At 47.4% G+C, this 15,268-nt stretch overlaps 1 protein-coding gene across 3 annotated transcripts in view; it reads right to left on the reverse strand.

The window, feature by feature from the left end:
- Window positions 1-15,268, reverse strand: part of mst1 (macrophage stimulating 1) — a 127,267-nt gene that overhangs the window by 53,019 nt on the left and 58,980 nt on the right. For 2 of the 3 annotated variants that reach the window (XM_070895861.1, XM_070895863.1), the window contains exons 6-9: window positions 13,715-13,857; window positions 9,107-9,227; window positions 7,197-7,315; window positions 4,307-4,475 (exon numbers count right to left, since the gene is read on the reverse strand). In XM_070895861.1, the coding sequence (XP_070751962.1) occupies window positions 4,307-4,475; window positions 7,197-7,315; window positions 9,107-9,227; window positions 13,715-13,857 (552 nt within the window). The remainder of the gene's footprint in view (window positions 1-4,306; window positions 4,476-7,196; window positions 7,316-9,106; window positions 9,228-13,714; window positions 13,858-15,268) is intronic. The other variant, XM_070895862.1, reaches the window with a different exon arrangement.

Raw genomic sequence — 15,268 nt, forward strand, 5'->3', positions numbered from 1 at the left:
CTTTTAAGTACAAGTGTACAAACGTTTAATAAATTTCAAATTAATTTTTCAACTAAACCAAACTTATGCAGTGTCTCATTCACAGAATAATGGGGAAATAGTCAACATGGTGGGCAGTCCATGATGGAACGGCCGTTCAGCCTTCATGCAAAGCGCTGAAGTATCAGCTGCTGGCGCAAGGCTCTTCCAATGGTGTAAGTTCCACGAGGCCTCCTCCCCTGTCGTCCTGGAGGTGGTAGTGGTGACATGGGTTCCTCCTCCTACTTCCTCCCCTCTCCTCAGGTGGTTCTGCAATCCCCAGTGACAAATCCAGTTCCCTCATGATGGTTAAGTTGTGTAGCATGCAGCACACCACAATGAACTCAGAGACCTGCTGAGGGGAGTATTGCAGGCAGCTTCCAGAGTGGTCCAGGCATCGGAAGTGCTGCTTGAGCGCTCCAATTGCCTTCTCGACGATGTTGCATGCGGCTACATGGCTGGTATTGTACTGACGCTCGCCTTCTGTCTGCAGGTTGCGGAGGGGGGTAAGGTCATGAGCCAGGTCGCGAGCCCGTAACCTTTGTCCCCCAACATCCAGCTCTGGCCTTCTGGCTGAGGCTCAAACAGCTGTGAGACACTGCTCTCACACAAGGTGAAAGCATCATGGATGCTCCCTGGAAATTGTGCATTTACTGCCATGATGTGCTGAGTATGGTCGCAGACGATCTGTACGTTCAGCGAGTGTGGAATCCCTTTCGGTTTTGGTAAACCTCCGGATCCTCAAAAGGTGCTCGGAGGGTGATGTGCGTACAGTCAATGGCAGCCTGTACTTTGGGGAAGCCAGCAAATCGTGCAAAGCCTATAGCCCTATGCCTCCCTGATCATTGCGTCCTAACCTGGTGAATACAGCGATGTGTAGCGAACTGCGAGATGGAGCATATGTCCCCTGCTGATGCCTGAAAGGAGCCGGAGGTATAGAAGGCAAGTGCCGCAGTCACCGTCACCTCAACGGGCAGTGCAGTCCTCCTCACGCTTGTAGGCTGTATGTCTGCCTTTATGAGCTGGCATATCTCTGTGATCATCTCTTTTCGAAAGCGCTTCCTTCTAACGCACTGTGCCTCAGACAGGTATAGGTATGAGCACTTCTCCACTCGGTGGTATGGCCTCCTCCCCTCTTTGATTACGCTAATAATGCTGTCGAATAAGCCTTCTTCTAGATAGCTGGATAGCATAAGCAGTCAGAAAATATGGCACAGATAAAATAGGCCCCATTCTTTTCAATGTCCTTAAATGTCCTTAAATATTCTTAAAAACAAAGTAAAGATTCCAAAAAGCTCAATCTGTCAAACTCAGCCTTCCCTCCAAAAGCTTTCATTCACTGAACTGTAGCTCCGTTTTCAAAGATGGCACCGTTAGCGACGATTTCGATCCAACTCGACCAGGTAAGACAAGCTTTTTTTGTCCAGTATTTATCACGGTCCTTAAAAATGCCGTCATTAGCCAAATTCACAAAAATGGCGATATCGCTGTTTCTGACGCCGTGTGACATCACAAAAACGGTTTTGAAAAAAGGAGGTTGTTATTTTTTAATGACGGCGTTATACCACTGGCCAAGTTAGCAAAATGTTGTTAAAACACTTTTAACGTGAAAAAAATGGCATTAAAACGTGCATTATCCTGGCCAAATTCTAGCCCTTAGAGTTTTATAAATAGAGGCATAGTGTACAAGAGTAAAGAAGAAATTATGTACTTGTACAGAACATTGGTTAGGCCACGGTGCGGTAATTTTGGATGCCCCATTATAGAAACAATACTAAAGATAATACTTAATTTGCTGATTGTTGACATTCATAACACTGTTCCTTCACAAACACCTCTTTTCCCTGGCTCTGTACTTGCTCAAAAACTGTTAGGGGGGTGAAATTGCCTTTCAAAGAAAGGCCCGTTAGCCCCTCCGAGAGGAGGTAACGGGACGGTAAGGCCTTTCTGACCGCACCCCGTGTTTCCGCCCCGCTTGGTGCTCCAACCCATTGCCCGCTGCGCTCCGACCCCTTACCGACCCCGCAGGAGAAATTGCCCCACAGGGGCACAGCCACTGTTGGTCAGTGCCCACGACAGCTTTGCGAGTCAGGAAGCTGCCAGTGGCTGGGTGGACCATGTACAGTAGACACCTAAAGTCGCTGGAGAAATACCACCAACGATGTCTCCGCAAGATCCTGAAAATTCCCTGGGAGGACAGACGCACCAACATTAGCGTGCTCGACCAGGCCAACATCCCCAGCATTGAAGCACTGACCACACTTGATCAGCTCGCTGGACAGGCCACATTGTTCGCATGCCAGACACAAGACTCCCAAAGCAAGCGCTCTACTCGGAACTCCTTCACGGCAAGCAAGCCAAAGGTGGGAAGAGGAAACGTTACAAGGACACTCTCAAAGCTTCCCTGATAAAGTGCAACATCCCCACTGACACCTGGGAGTCCCTGGCCAAAGTCCGTCCTAAATGGAGCAAATGCATCCGGGAGGGCACTGAGCACCTCGTGTCTCATCATCAAGAGCATGCAGAAATCAAAGGCAGGCAGTGGAAGGAGCGTGCGGTAAACCAGTCCCACCTGTGACAGAGAATGTGGCTCTCGTATTGGACTGTTCAGCCACCTAACGACTCATTTTTAGAGTGGAAACATAGAAACATAGAAAATAGGTGCAGGAGCAGGCCATTCAGCCCTTCTAGCCTGCACCGCCATTCAATGAGTTCATGGCTGAACATGAAACTTCAGTACCCCCTTCCTGCTTTCTCGCCATAACCCTTGATCCCCCGAGTAGTAAGGACTTCATCTAACTCCCTTTTGAATATATTTAGTGAATTGGCCTCAACTACTTTCTGTGGTAGAGAATTCCACAGGTTCACCACTCTCTGGGTGAAGAAGTTTCTCCTCATCTCGGTCCTAAATGGCTTACCCCTTATCCTCAGACTGTGACCCCTGGTTCTGGACTTCCCCAACATTGGGAACATTCTTTCTGCATCTAACCTGTCTAAACCCATCAGAATTTTAAACGTTTCTATGAGGTCCCCTCTCATTCTTCTGAACTCCAGTGAATACAAGCCCAGTTGATCCAATCTTTCTTGATAGGTCAGTCCCGCCATCCCGGGAATCAGTCTGGTGAACCTTCGCTGCACTCCCTCAATAGCAAGAATGTCCTTCCTCAAGTTAGGAGACCAAAACTGTACACAATACTCCAGGTGTGGCCTCACCAAGGCCCTGTACAACTGTAGCAACACCTCCCTGCCCCTGTATTCAAATCCCCTCGCTATGAAGGCCAACATGCCATTTGCTTTCTTAACCGCCTGCTGTACCTGCATGCCAACCTTCAATGACTGATGTACCATGACACCCAGGTCTCGTTGCACCTTCCCTTTTCCTAATCTGTCACCATTCAGATAATAGTCTGTCTCTCTGTTTTTACCACCAAAGTGGATAACCTCACATTTATCCACATTATACTTCATCTGCCATGCATTTGCCCACTCACCTAACCTATCCAAGTCACTCTGCAGCCTAATAGCATCCTCCTCGCAGCTCACACTGCCACCCAACTTAGTATCATCCGCAAATTTGGAGCTTCCTCAATTCCAAGGGACTGCCTATGATGATGATGGTGCGACTGCCCTTAGACGGGAGAGCGCACTGTCGCAGCTGCTATTTTGTTTGAATTGTCGGCCGACTCCTGGCCCGGCCGAACCCCTCCCTGGTGGCCCAGTGGGCTCCACATAGGACATGCAGCCTCCTTCCCCTTTAAGTGAAGGGGAGGAACATTAGGACGCGTCTGCGCAATGCGGAACATCTGCGTCACACTGACATAGTCACCGCGGCGGTGATGGACACCACCCCGCTCCCGATACTAACCCGCCCCAATACCGGCTCAAACAGCACCCCAAAGCGCTGGTAGGCGGTATCAGAGTTAAAGAGCTGAATTTCCCATCTCTTCTTTTTGACTCCTGCCGGCCAGGCGATAAATTTCCGGGTAAATCGAAGTGCCCTCCCCAAATTTCCCACTTGAGGACAATTTCGGCCCCTTAATCTCCAACATCTTTCAGTTCTCATCAAAGCTCAACAGCCTGAAACACAAACTCTGTTTCCCTCTCTGCAGATGCTGCCTGCCCTGCTGAGTATTTCCAGCATTTTTTTGTATATAATTTCAGATTGCCATCATCTGCAGTATTTTCCTTTAGTAAAATGTTAAAGAATATGGCTGCTTTAACCCCTGAACGACTATTTACTCCAATTAGCACCGATTGAAGATATTTCAAGCCCTGCGTTGTTCCGTACTTGCATTGATAGTTGTCTGGTGTGAAATCGTGGACGTGCGGGAATTGCATGTCCCAACGCTGACAGTGGGTCCCGGACGTGGTTTGGTTTACTGTCCCTCGATATCCTACCCCTCGATGTTTGAAACATTTTTTGGTGATCTCCAGACCTTTCAGCTTGTGCTGCCCACCTTTTTTATTGAAAAAAAGCACACACAAAACATAATATTAAACATGGGCAAAGATTATTCAGTTATTCCCAAACAACGCCTGCTGGATGTTTATGTTTCTGATTTCCAGCACCTGCAGTATTTTGCATCTTGTTTTAATTCACTGCCCCTTCTCTTCCTGCACTGCAACAGCGACTACACTGCAAAAGGTACCTCATTGGCTGTAAAGCGCTGCAGGATGTCCTGAGGTTGTGAAAGGCACTATGTAAATGCAAGTTCTTTCTTCTTGCCACCGCCCCCCGCCCCCCCGCCCCCACCCTACCCCACACTTGAAGTTCTGCTCCTCTCTTTGATGTTATTTCCCCTTGGCTCTTTTACACAGTTCACCTTCCTTGCTGTCTTTGTATTTTATTGCATACTTGTTGAGGCCGCACTTTCTGAGCACCGGTCTCCAGCTTCCATTCATTTTGGCTCATATCTCCCCCTTTCCATTCAATGGTGCCCATGATTATCGATATCTCTGCGATACTCATTTCTCCACCCATTCCAGCATGTGATGCCGCTTAAATCCTCTTAACTCAACTCGAAGCACCTCAGGTCCAGTCCATATGTGCCTACATACGTGACATTTCTGACAATCTTCCAGTTTTCTGCCTTAACCGTCTCCTTTTCACGATAGAGGTACTGTCACTCGACATCTCCATTCCCCACAAGGGCATCCAGTCCCTCTATGCCTCTGTCATCCAGCAGGGCATTCAGTCCCTCTACACCTACATCCCCCAGTAGGACACCCATCCCTATACACCTCTATCATCCAGAAACTTAACTAGATTAGCCACATAAATACTGTGGCTATAAGAGGCTGGGTATTCTGTGGCGAGTATCTCACCTCCTGACTCCCCAAAGCCTTTCCACCATCTACAAGGCACAAGTCAGGAGTGTGATGGAATACTCTCCACTTGCCTGGATGAATCAACACTCAAGATGCTCGACAGCATCCAGAACAAAACAGCCGCTTGATTGGTACCCCATCCACCACCTTAAACATTCACTCCCTTCACCACTGGTGCACCGTGGCTGCAGTGTTTCCCATCTACAAGATGCACTGCAGCAACTCGCCAAGGCTTCTATGACCTCTACCACCTCGAAGGACAAGGGCAGCAGGCACATGGGAACACCACCACCTCAAAGTTCCCCTCCGAGTCACCCACCACCTTGACTTGGAAATATATCGGCCGTTCCTTCATTGCCGCTGGAATTCCCTCCCTAACAGCACTGTGGGAGTACCTTCATCACACGGACTGCAGCGGTTCAAGAAGATGGGTCACCACCACCTTCTCAAGGCCAATTAGGGATGGGCAATAAATGCTGGCTTTGCCAACAACGCTCACATCCCAGGAACAAATTTTTTAAAATCCCACCAGACAACCCCGATACACCTCCATCTCCCTCCAGGATGGCCTGTGGGCCCTCCATTTCTTCCTCAAACCAGGCCACAACCAGTCCTCATCCACCACCACCCTCCTCTGTCTGGCTGAAAACCTTTACTTGAACTCCACTCATATCCTCCAAATATAGTGGTTGCTCTGGGAATCCGCATGTATCCTAGTTATGTCTGTCTTTTTGTAAGATATGTTGGATGCTCTTTGTTCTAGGCAGGCCCCCTCCCTGACCTCTGTTTCCTTTACACTGATGACTATGTTGATGCTGCTTCCTGTTCTCACCCAGATTTAGAAAGTTTAATTTACGATGCTTCAACTTTCCACCTCTCCCTTACCTTTACTTGGTCCATCGAGACTCTTCTCTTCCTAGATTTCTCTATCTCTGGGGATGGGCTACCACTGACCTCTATAATAAGCCCACTGACTCCCAAAACTACCTGGATTATACTTCTTACCACCCCGCTTCCTGTAAGGACTCCATTACCTTCTCCCAGACTCTCCATCGCCGTCACATCTGCTCTGATGATGCCACCTTCCATACCAGAGTTTCCAAAATGTCCTTTTTCATCAGCCAAGGCTGGTTGACAGGACCCATGACCGAGTTTTTCCCATTTTCTGTGCTTCTGCCCTCACTCCTTCTCCCCCTGTCAGAACCTGATAGGGCCTCCCTTGTTCTCACCTGCCAGCCCCACCAGATCATCTTCTACCATTTGTGCCACCTCCAACATGATCCAACCAACGAATGCATCTTGCTCCCCACTCCCCTCTCTGCTTCCCTCCGTGACATCCTGGTTCACTCTTTCATCACCCCTCCTTCCCCTGACAACTCGAGGTGCAGGCACGGGAGCTGCAACAACTACCCATTCACCACCGCCCACACTGCTTTCAGGCGGGACAGCGATGTCCTTATTCTTGCTCCACCCTAGTGTACTCTATCCACTGCTCACGGTGCTCTCTCCTCAACATTGGGACACCAAATATACATTAAGTGATCGCTTTGCCAAACAATTCTGTTCCGCCCACAAATGTGACCCTGAGTTACCTGTCACTTTTAAATTCACCGTCGGGCTTGTCTGCGATGCTCTCCATGGTTAAACAGCTGGCCCGAGACTCACTGTCTAAACTTATATATCAAGGACAATTGCTCGGATGAGGAAGAGAAGGGCTGCTATTGTCTGTGCCTCATACCCCAAAGAGAATCAACACCTTTAGGGGAACAAGCTGAAATATTTGCCCAAGAAGAATTACAAAAGAAAGGTCTTATTCCTAGACTGCGTTTCACTTTAGTAGCCTCACTTACTACATTTCTGTATGTTGCAGTATTCACGCTCCACAGCGGGATCAGTGGTGTAACACCAGGGCCGGAGGGAGCCATCGGGATTGCGGCAATAATTATCATCCAATTTCTTCTCAGGGTACCTTGATTCATCAGCAGGGAGAGGAACCATAACAAGCATTAGAACTAGACCGGTACCAACTGCATCCAATCTGCCCCACAAAAAGATACCTTATCTTAATCCTGATGCTAGAAACATGAGCTGGGGAGAAAGGGTGGCACAATGGGTTAGCAAAATGGCCTTGGAATTAGATTTGAAACCAGCCCAGTCTGATGGGGTGAAAGCCTATTTTGTAGGCCTTCCCTAGCAACTGCATCTTGACGTGGTGGGAAGGCGAGCTTGCTCCAATGACCCCAAGAGCTTTCCTGGTGGGGCCACCAAGACAGACCAGTTGAAAGGCAGCAGTCAGACCTGGAATACTGCGTGCAGTTTTGGTTTCCATATTTCCAAAAGGATATACTTGCTTTGGAGGCAGTTCAGAGAAGGTTCACTAGATTGATTCCAGAGATGAGGGGGTTGACTTATGAGGAAAGGTTGAGTAGGTTGGGCCTCTACTCATTAGAATTCAGAAGAATGAGAGGTGATCTTATCGAAACGTATAAGATTATGAGGAGGCTTGACAAGGTGGATGCAGAGAGGATGTTTCCACTGATAGGGGAGACTAGAACTAGAGGGCATGATCTTAGAATAAGGGGCTGCCCATTTAAAACTGAGATGAGGAGAAATTTATTTTCTCAGAGGGCTGTGAATCTGTGGAATTCGCTGCCTCAGAGCTGTGGAACCTGGGACATTGAATAAATTTAAGACAGAAATAGACAGTTTCTTAAACAATAAAGGAATAAGGGGTTATGGGGAGTGGGCAGAGAAGTGGACCTGAGTCTGTTGTGTATGCAATAACTGTAGGACTGAGTACTATTTAACTCCAAGATGTATGACCTTGGCTCAGCTTTATTAAGGCCCAAAGTAACTAATATACAAAATGGCTGGCCTTTTATACTTGGGCTGCACACACATGAGTGCAGCCCAATGGCCTCCAACAGTGACGCCATCTAGTGGCTAGTGATCCCAAAAGTACATACATGACAGAGTCCATGATCGGATCAGCTAGGATCGTATTAAATGGCAGAGTAGGCTCGAGGGGCCGTATGGCTTACTCCTGCTCCTATTTCTTATGTTCTTATATAAAGGCAGGGGCAGGGGGTCGTGAGTCAGGCTAATGATCTGTTCACGTAAAATTTCATTCCGTTACGGAAGAACCCAGAGAAAAGATGAGTCTGTTGCAGACTGACAAATAGAAAGATTCATTCTGGAGAACCGCAATCTGCTGGATGTAAGGCAAGGTGATATTGCTGGCATGAGGCACAGCAGACTCTAACCAAACTGTGCAGGGCCAATTCTCCAAGGTTAAGCTGCTGGCAGAGAACACATTCCGTGACAATGGATGGGCAGCCCCAGTGGTTTCCCGATATCTGCAGCTGGCGGGCAAGGCTCCCCACGGGCACAAACCAAGTGTTGTCCCTGTCTGCTGGCTGTTAGCATCTTACATGACAATCTCAACCCAGCTCTTAGTAACAGGAGTAGGCCATTCAGCCCCATGAACCTATTTTGCCATTCAGTTAGATCATGTATTTCAACTCCATTTAGCCACCTACATTTCCACATCACTTAATATGCTTATCCAACAAAAATGTATTAATCTCAGTCTTAAAGTTTCAATTGACCCTAGCATCCACAGCCTGTTGAAGGAGGGAATTTGAGAATAGGCCCACAGCACAAAACAAATTGAGCGTTAATCGCCAAGACAGGCTACAGGATGGAAATCTGTGTCAATTGTATGCTTCTTGGTTTGAACAGTGAGAATGCAGTCACTTACGTCTCCGGCTGGTATTTATGTGAATGAGGATAATTGAGGTCCCAGCGTTGACACTCCCTCCCACTCTCTGTGTAATCCACAAAGCCATCGTAATCCTCACCATTGCACAGCACACAAACTTCTGAACAAAACATAAGAGTAACACACCGTGTCAGAGATTCAATCAGGAGCGTCCCTGTGATCCAATTGGTTGATAAGTAATCGTGACTCTCTTTCACCCCTACCGCGACCCCCCCCTCCCATCCCCATCTCACCAGGAAGTGGAGATGAGTCTATTGCTCGTTACTGAAGGTTATTCTTTGCTGTTTGCTCTTCACTGCCCACCTCAGCCACATGTACCTGTAATTTATTCACCTGTGAGGATGCTCACAGGTTTGTAGAGCTATTGTGTGTCCCTGGAGATGGAGCACACGGTGTCCGCCGGTACGCTCACGGCCTTCCGCGAGAGGTGGGCGCCGGAGGGACTGGAGTGCATCATCACCCCCGGCAACCAAATTTTAATTTGATTTTATGTTTTAAAGTTTAATTTGTTTTAATTGCCGGTGTTTTTAGTGTCCCCCTCTCCTTTTATAGGGGGCACTTGTAAAATATGGAATTTTAATGCCCTAAAAAAAAAACACAAAAAAAACCCGACAAAAAAAAAAAAAAGGGCCTTGGGAAATGTTTGGAGTGTCCCCCAGATCGGGGGGGGCACGTGAATTAATGTTTATGTTTGCCCCAAAAGAGTTGTAGAGCTATTGTGTGTCCCTGGAGATGGAGCACGCGGTGTCCGCCGGTACGCTCGCGGCCTTCCACGAGAGGTGGGCACCGGAGGGACTGGAGTGCATCATCACGCCCGGCAACCAAATTTTAATTTGATTTTATGTTTGAAAGTTTAATTTGTTTTAATTGCCGGGTTTTAGTGTCCCCCTCCCCTTTTATAGGGGGCACTTGTAAATTATATGATTTTAATGTCCAAAAGAAATCACAAAAGGAAAAAAAAACACAAAAAAAACAAAAAAAAAAGAGGGCATGTGATAAGTGTCTGGAGTGTCCCCAGATCGGGGGGCACTCGATCTAATGTTTATTTTGTACCCCCAAAAGAGTTGTAGAGCTATTGTGTGTCCCTGGAGATGGAGCACGCGGTGTCCACCGGTACGCTCGCGGCCTTCCGCGAGAGGTGGGCGCCGGAGGGACTGGAGTGCATCATCACCCCGGTAACCAAATTTTAATTTGATTTTATATGTTTTAAAGTTTAATTTGTTTTAATTGCCGGGTTTTTAGTGTCCCCCTCCCCTTTTATAGGGAGCACTTGTATATATATCTCTGGTTTTACTGCCCAAAAAAAACCACACAAAAACCACCAAAAAAACAAACAAAAAAAAAAAGGGCATGTGAAAAGTGTTTGGAGTGTCCCCAGATCGAGCTGTTGTGTGTCCCTGGCGATGGAGCACGCGGTGTCCACCGGTACGCTCTTGGCCTGCCGCGAGAGGTGGGCGCCGGAGTGCATCATTTCAACCGGGAACAGAATTTTAATTTTATTTGATTTGATTTGATTTGATTTGACAAAGATTCCCTTTATGTTGAATTGTTAATTTGTGTTTTTGGTGCCCTCAAAAAAAACAATGAAAGTTTCTGAGTGTAACCCCCCCAGATCAGGGGGCACTTGATTTAAATTTAAAATTGATTTACAGATACAAAAAATAGTTGTAGAGTTGGTGCATTGTGAGTGGCTTAGCCAATCAAGTGATGTTCACAAGACTCAATAAAACCCCAGTCGCTTGAGTCTAGGTCATCCACGATGAGATATTCAGTTGTGAGCCTAGTGGATGAACTGGTAATGTGTAGTGTGATTGTTAAACCTTTGCTAATAAACCAAATAGTTCTTAATAGCAATGTGTTGCTATGAATTCTTAAGCAAAGAACCCATGAAGCAAATACATTACAGTACCCTTCGTTGGCCAACAAGGAGCAACTTCATCTATAGAAACATAGAAACATAGAAAATAGGTGCAGGAGCAGGCCATTCAGCCCTTCTAGCCTGCACCGCCATTCAATGAGTTCATGGCTGAACATGAAACTTCAGTACCCCCTTCCTGCTTTCTCGCCATAACCCTTGATCCCCCGAGTAGTAAGGACTTAGATCAAGACGCCGCAGTTACCAATCTATCAGTGAACTGAATTTTTGGCCTCTGTTCCCCACCTCCTATTGAGATAAGGGATTCACCGTATGAATTAATCCATGTCTTTCCAACACTCTGTGACACACTGCCAGTAAACACCAATATTGTGCCCCATGGCCACTCAACATAGTGCCACTGGTTAAACTCGAGGTGCCAGGAGAAGGGTCCATTTCCTTCTCATTCTTTGCAGGATATACCAGGAATAAAAGTCCTGCTTTATAAAGCTTGCCTCTAATATTCTCTTATTTACAGGAGACCAGATGCTTTCTAGCAGTTGACCTGTGCTGCGAAGTTGGTGTGCGGGATGAGGTTATAGCTGGATAGTAATGAGGTGTTGAAGGACTTTGGTGTTGTCATAGTTGGCCATCTACTGACAGTATTCTATAAATAACTGGAGTAAATATGGCTGTAAACACTAAAAAACAGTAATCGATTACCAAATCAGGGGGAAAAGTGTTATTTGCTTAAGCTGTTCTATGCTGATTATTTCCAACCATAGACTTATACATAGAAATATACACAGATGACCTGGAAGAGGGGACAGAGTGTAGTGTAACAAAATTTGCAGATGACACAAAGATTAATGGGAAAGCCGGTTGTGTAGAGGACACAGAGAGGCTGCAAAGAGATTTAGATAGGTTAAGCGAATGGGCTAAGGTTTGGCAGATGGAATATAATGTCGGAAAATGTGAGGTCATCCACCTTGGAAAAAAAAACAGTAAAAGGGAATATTATTTGAATGGGGAGAAATTACAACATGATGCGGTGCAGAGGGACCTGGGGGTCCTTGTGCATGAATCCCAAAAAGTTAGTTTGCAGGTGCAGCAGGTAATCAGGAAGGCGAATGGAATGTTGGCCTTCATTGCAATAGGGATGGAGTACAAAAGCAGGGAGGTCCTGCTGCAACTTTATAGGATATTGGTGAGGCCGCACCTGGAGTACTGCATGCAGTTTTGGTCACCTTACTTAAGGAAGGATATACTAGCTTTGGAGGAGGTACAGAGTCGATTCACTAGGCTGATTCCAGAGATGAGGGGGTTACCTTATGATGATAGATTGAGTAGACTGGATCGTTACTCGGTGGAGTTCAGAAGGATGAGGGGTGAGCTTATAGAAACATTTAAAATAATGAAAGGGATAGACAAGATAGAGGCAGAGAGGTTGTTTCCACTGGTTGGGGAGACTAGAACTAGGGGACACAGCCTCAAAATACGGGGGACCCAATTTAAAACAGAGTTGAGAAGGAATTTCTTCTCCCAGAGGGTTGTGAATCTGTGGAATTCTCTGCCCAAGGAAGCAGTTGAGGCTAGCTCATTGAATGTATTCAAATCACAGATAGATAGATTTTTAACCAATAAGGGAATTAAGGGTTACGGGGAGCGGGCGGGTAAGTGGAGCTGAGTCCACGGCCAGATCAGCCATGATCTTGTTGAATGGCGGAGCAGGCTCGAGGGGCTAGATGGCCTACTCCTGTTCCTAATTCTTATGTTCTTATGTTCTTATGTACAGCACAGAAAGAGGCCATTTGGCCCATCGTGCCTGAGCCGGCTCTTGGAAAGAACTATCCAATTAATCCCACTCCCCTGCTCTTTACCCATAGCCCTGCAAATGTTTCCTTTTCCAGTATATAGCCAATTCCCTTTTGAAAGTTATTATTGAATCTGCTTGCACCATCAATTGGTACAGATATAAGTGCTGAAGTGGGTCTACGGGGAAACTCCAACAAGGGCTTTGGGGGAGAAATTCGGTTGCGCCTCTGTTGCGGTGTTAACCCAGGCGGAGCGGTACTTTTAGCGCCTTGATAAAGTTTGAGCCTTCCGACCAGAAATTCGTCAGAATCGGTCGAAGCACTGGGGGGGCCGATAACAAAAGTTTGGTCGGTACATTTTGCGGACCCATTGTGCATGCACGGAATTCCGAATCAGATCCCGGGAAAAGCCGAGTCTGAAAGGCGCGGCAGTAGTAATGCACCCATTAAAATTTTCAAAATCACTTGTGCTACTATATCTGTCTGCCGCTGCAAACTCGGAGGCTCACACATCGTGCTGTGTGTAAACGTTGCACTGACTGTGACCTCCAAGGGAAGCGCTTCCTCATCCCTTTAAGTAGCCACCAGTTAACGACTCTGCAAGCCTGAACCAACTGTATTTCCAGACGTTTCAATTGGCGGGCACTCAATGAGGCATATGCACCGAATTTAGCAACTGGACCGCTGGCGTGTGCGTTGCACCAGGAATACATCATGATCGGAGCGATCGTCAGCAGCCGGACGCTAATGGTTTGCGCCCCCGGTGAGCCTCAAATGAATTTTCCGTCAGGGCACTAAAAGCTGCGCGCCTGGTCACTCAGCTCTAACGCTCCCATTAACATCCCCTCTGGACGTTAACTGAGGCTATAGACAACCGAAAATCCAGCGCCGTATGGAATTCTATGAAGAACACTTTACCCTCGTTACATCTTATGATGTCACAGGTCTCCAGCCGAGTGTTCCAGTCCATGGTGTAACACCAGGGGCCATTCTGATCGTTGTCAGGGTTGCGGCAATAATTCGAATCCAGCCCTTTCTCTGGGAATTGACCTGGCGAGTTTCTGTGGACAGCAAAAGCCCAGTCAAACATCAGCTTGATCCCACAAACACACAGCTTGAAATACCACGGCAGAAGATGCGTGAGCCTTAGGAAGTCACAGGAAACTCTGCACAGTTAACTGCCCCATTCCCATCATTACCATTTTGGATTTACACACTCTGCCCTTGGAGAAGTGGAGGGAATCATCGGGTGATTAACAGTCCAACAGGGTGGCGTTGTTGTTTTCGTATCTTTGCACTCTTCCCTTCGAGAACAGTGTGAATTAGTGGAAGGATTCACAGGCTGGTTAACAGTCTGACAAACCGCCATAGGAACTCTCCTTCCATGGCCGTAACCAGCTTTGTACCGGCCGATGAGGTGGTTAGTCCTATACAGCGGGAGGGTTTTATGGGCTCCCACAATGCATACAATGAGGGGGGAGGACCACCCACCGGGCACGAGAATCCTGCCGGATGTTAACACAAAATTAAGAGCTCTAGCCTCTATCCGCCGGGACTGTCTGGAGTGGGGTTCGAACCCCTGCACCTACTGACTCAGAGACGGAAGATATTGAAAAGACAAGAAATGGGGTTGTGATAAGAGCTGCCTAATGTGGCTGACAGCGGGACCTCGGCCAACTGGTCATCCAGCCTTATTATTATCGTACAGGTGAGCTGCAGCTTACAGGGGTGCAACAAGGTCAGCCGCCCTGGACCCTGGCTGAGGGCCTATGGTAAGTCTGGAAGGGGGAAGAAGGCAATCAGGAGGGAGGTGAGCAATGGCAAGGAGTGCCCCAGTTTCCTTTAACTCCTGCCCCTCCCGGCTCCATATTAAGGCGAGTGTTGTTTTTAAAACAAGCCATTTTAAGGACCGTTTTTAAGGGCCCCTGGTTAGGCCTCATGTAGATCAGGTAATCTTGACTGGATGGGTCCTAAAACAGGCATTAAGCCCATTTTTAACATATTCAAGGAACTTAACGCCTGTTTTAGGTGGACACCAAGGACGTCACTACAGCCCCCAAACCAATGTGCCGTCAGACTAAGCCCGGCGTGGGTAAGGAGAACCAGCTAAAGGTCATAGAATCAACAGAAGGAGGCCATTCAGCCCGTCGAGCTCGTGCCGGCTCTCTGCAAGAGCTTTTCTAGTCTATCCACATAACTGAAGTCCCTCAACCCTGGAATCATTCTTTTTCTGCACTCTCTCGATGACCTTCACATCCTTCCTAAAGTGTGGTGCCCAGAATTGGACACAATACTCCAGTTGAGGCCGAACCAATGTTTTATACAGGTTCATCATAACTTCCTTACTCTATGCCTCTATTTATGAAGCCCAGGATCCCGTATGCGTTGTTAACAGCTTTCTTAACCTGCACGGCCACCTTCAACGATTTGTGCACATATACGCCCAGGTCTCTCTGTTCATGCACCCCCTTT

This window comes from Pristiophorus japonicus, chromosome 12 (assembly GCF_044704955.1).
Source record: "Pristiophorus japonicus isolate sPriJap1 chromosome 12, sPriJap1.hap1, whole genome shotgun sequence".
Classification (NCBI taxonomy): Eukaryota; Metazoa; Chordata; class Chondrichthyes; family Pristiophoridae; genus Pristiophorus; species Pristiophorus japonicus.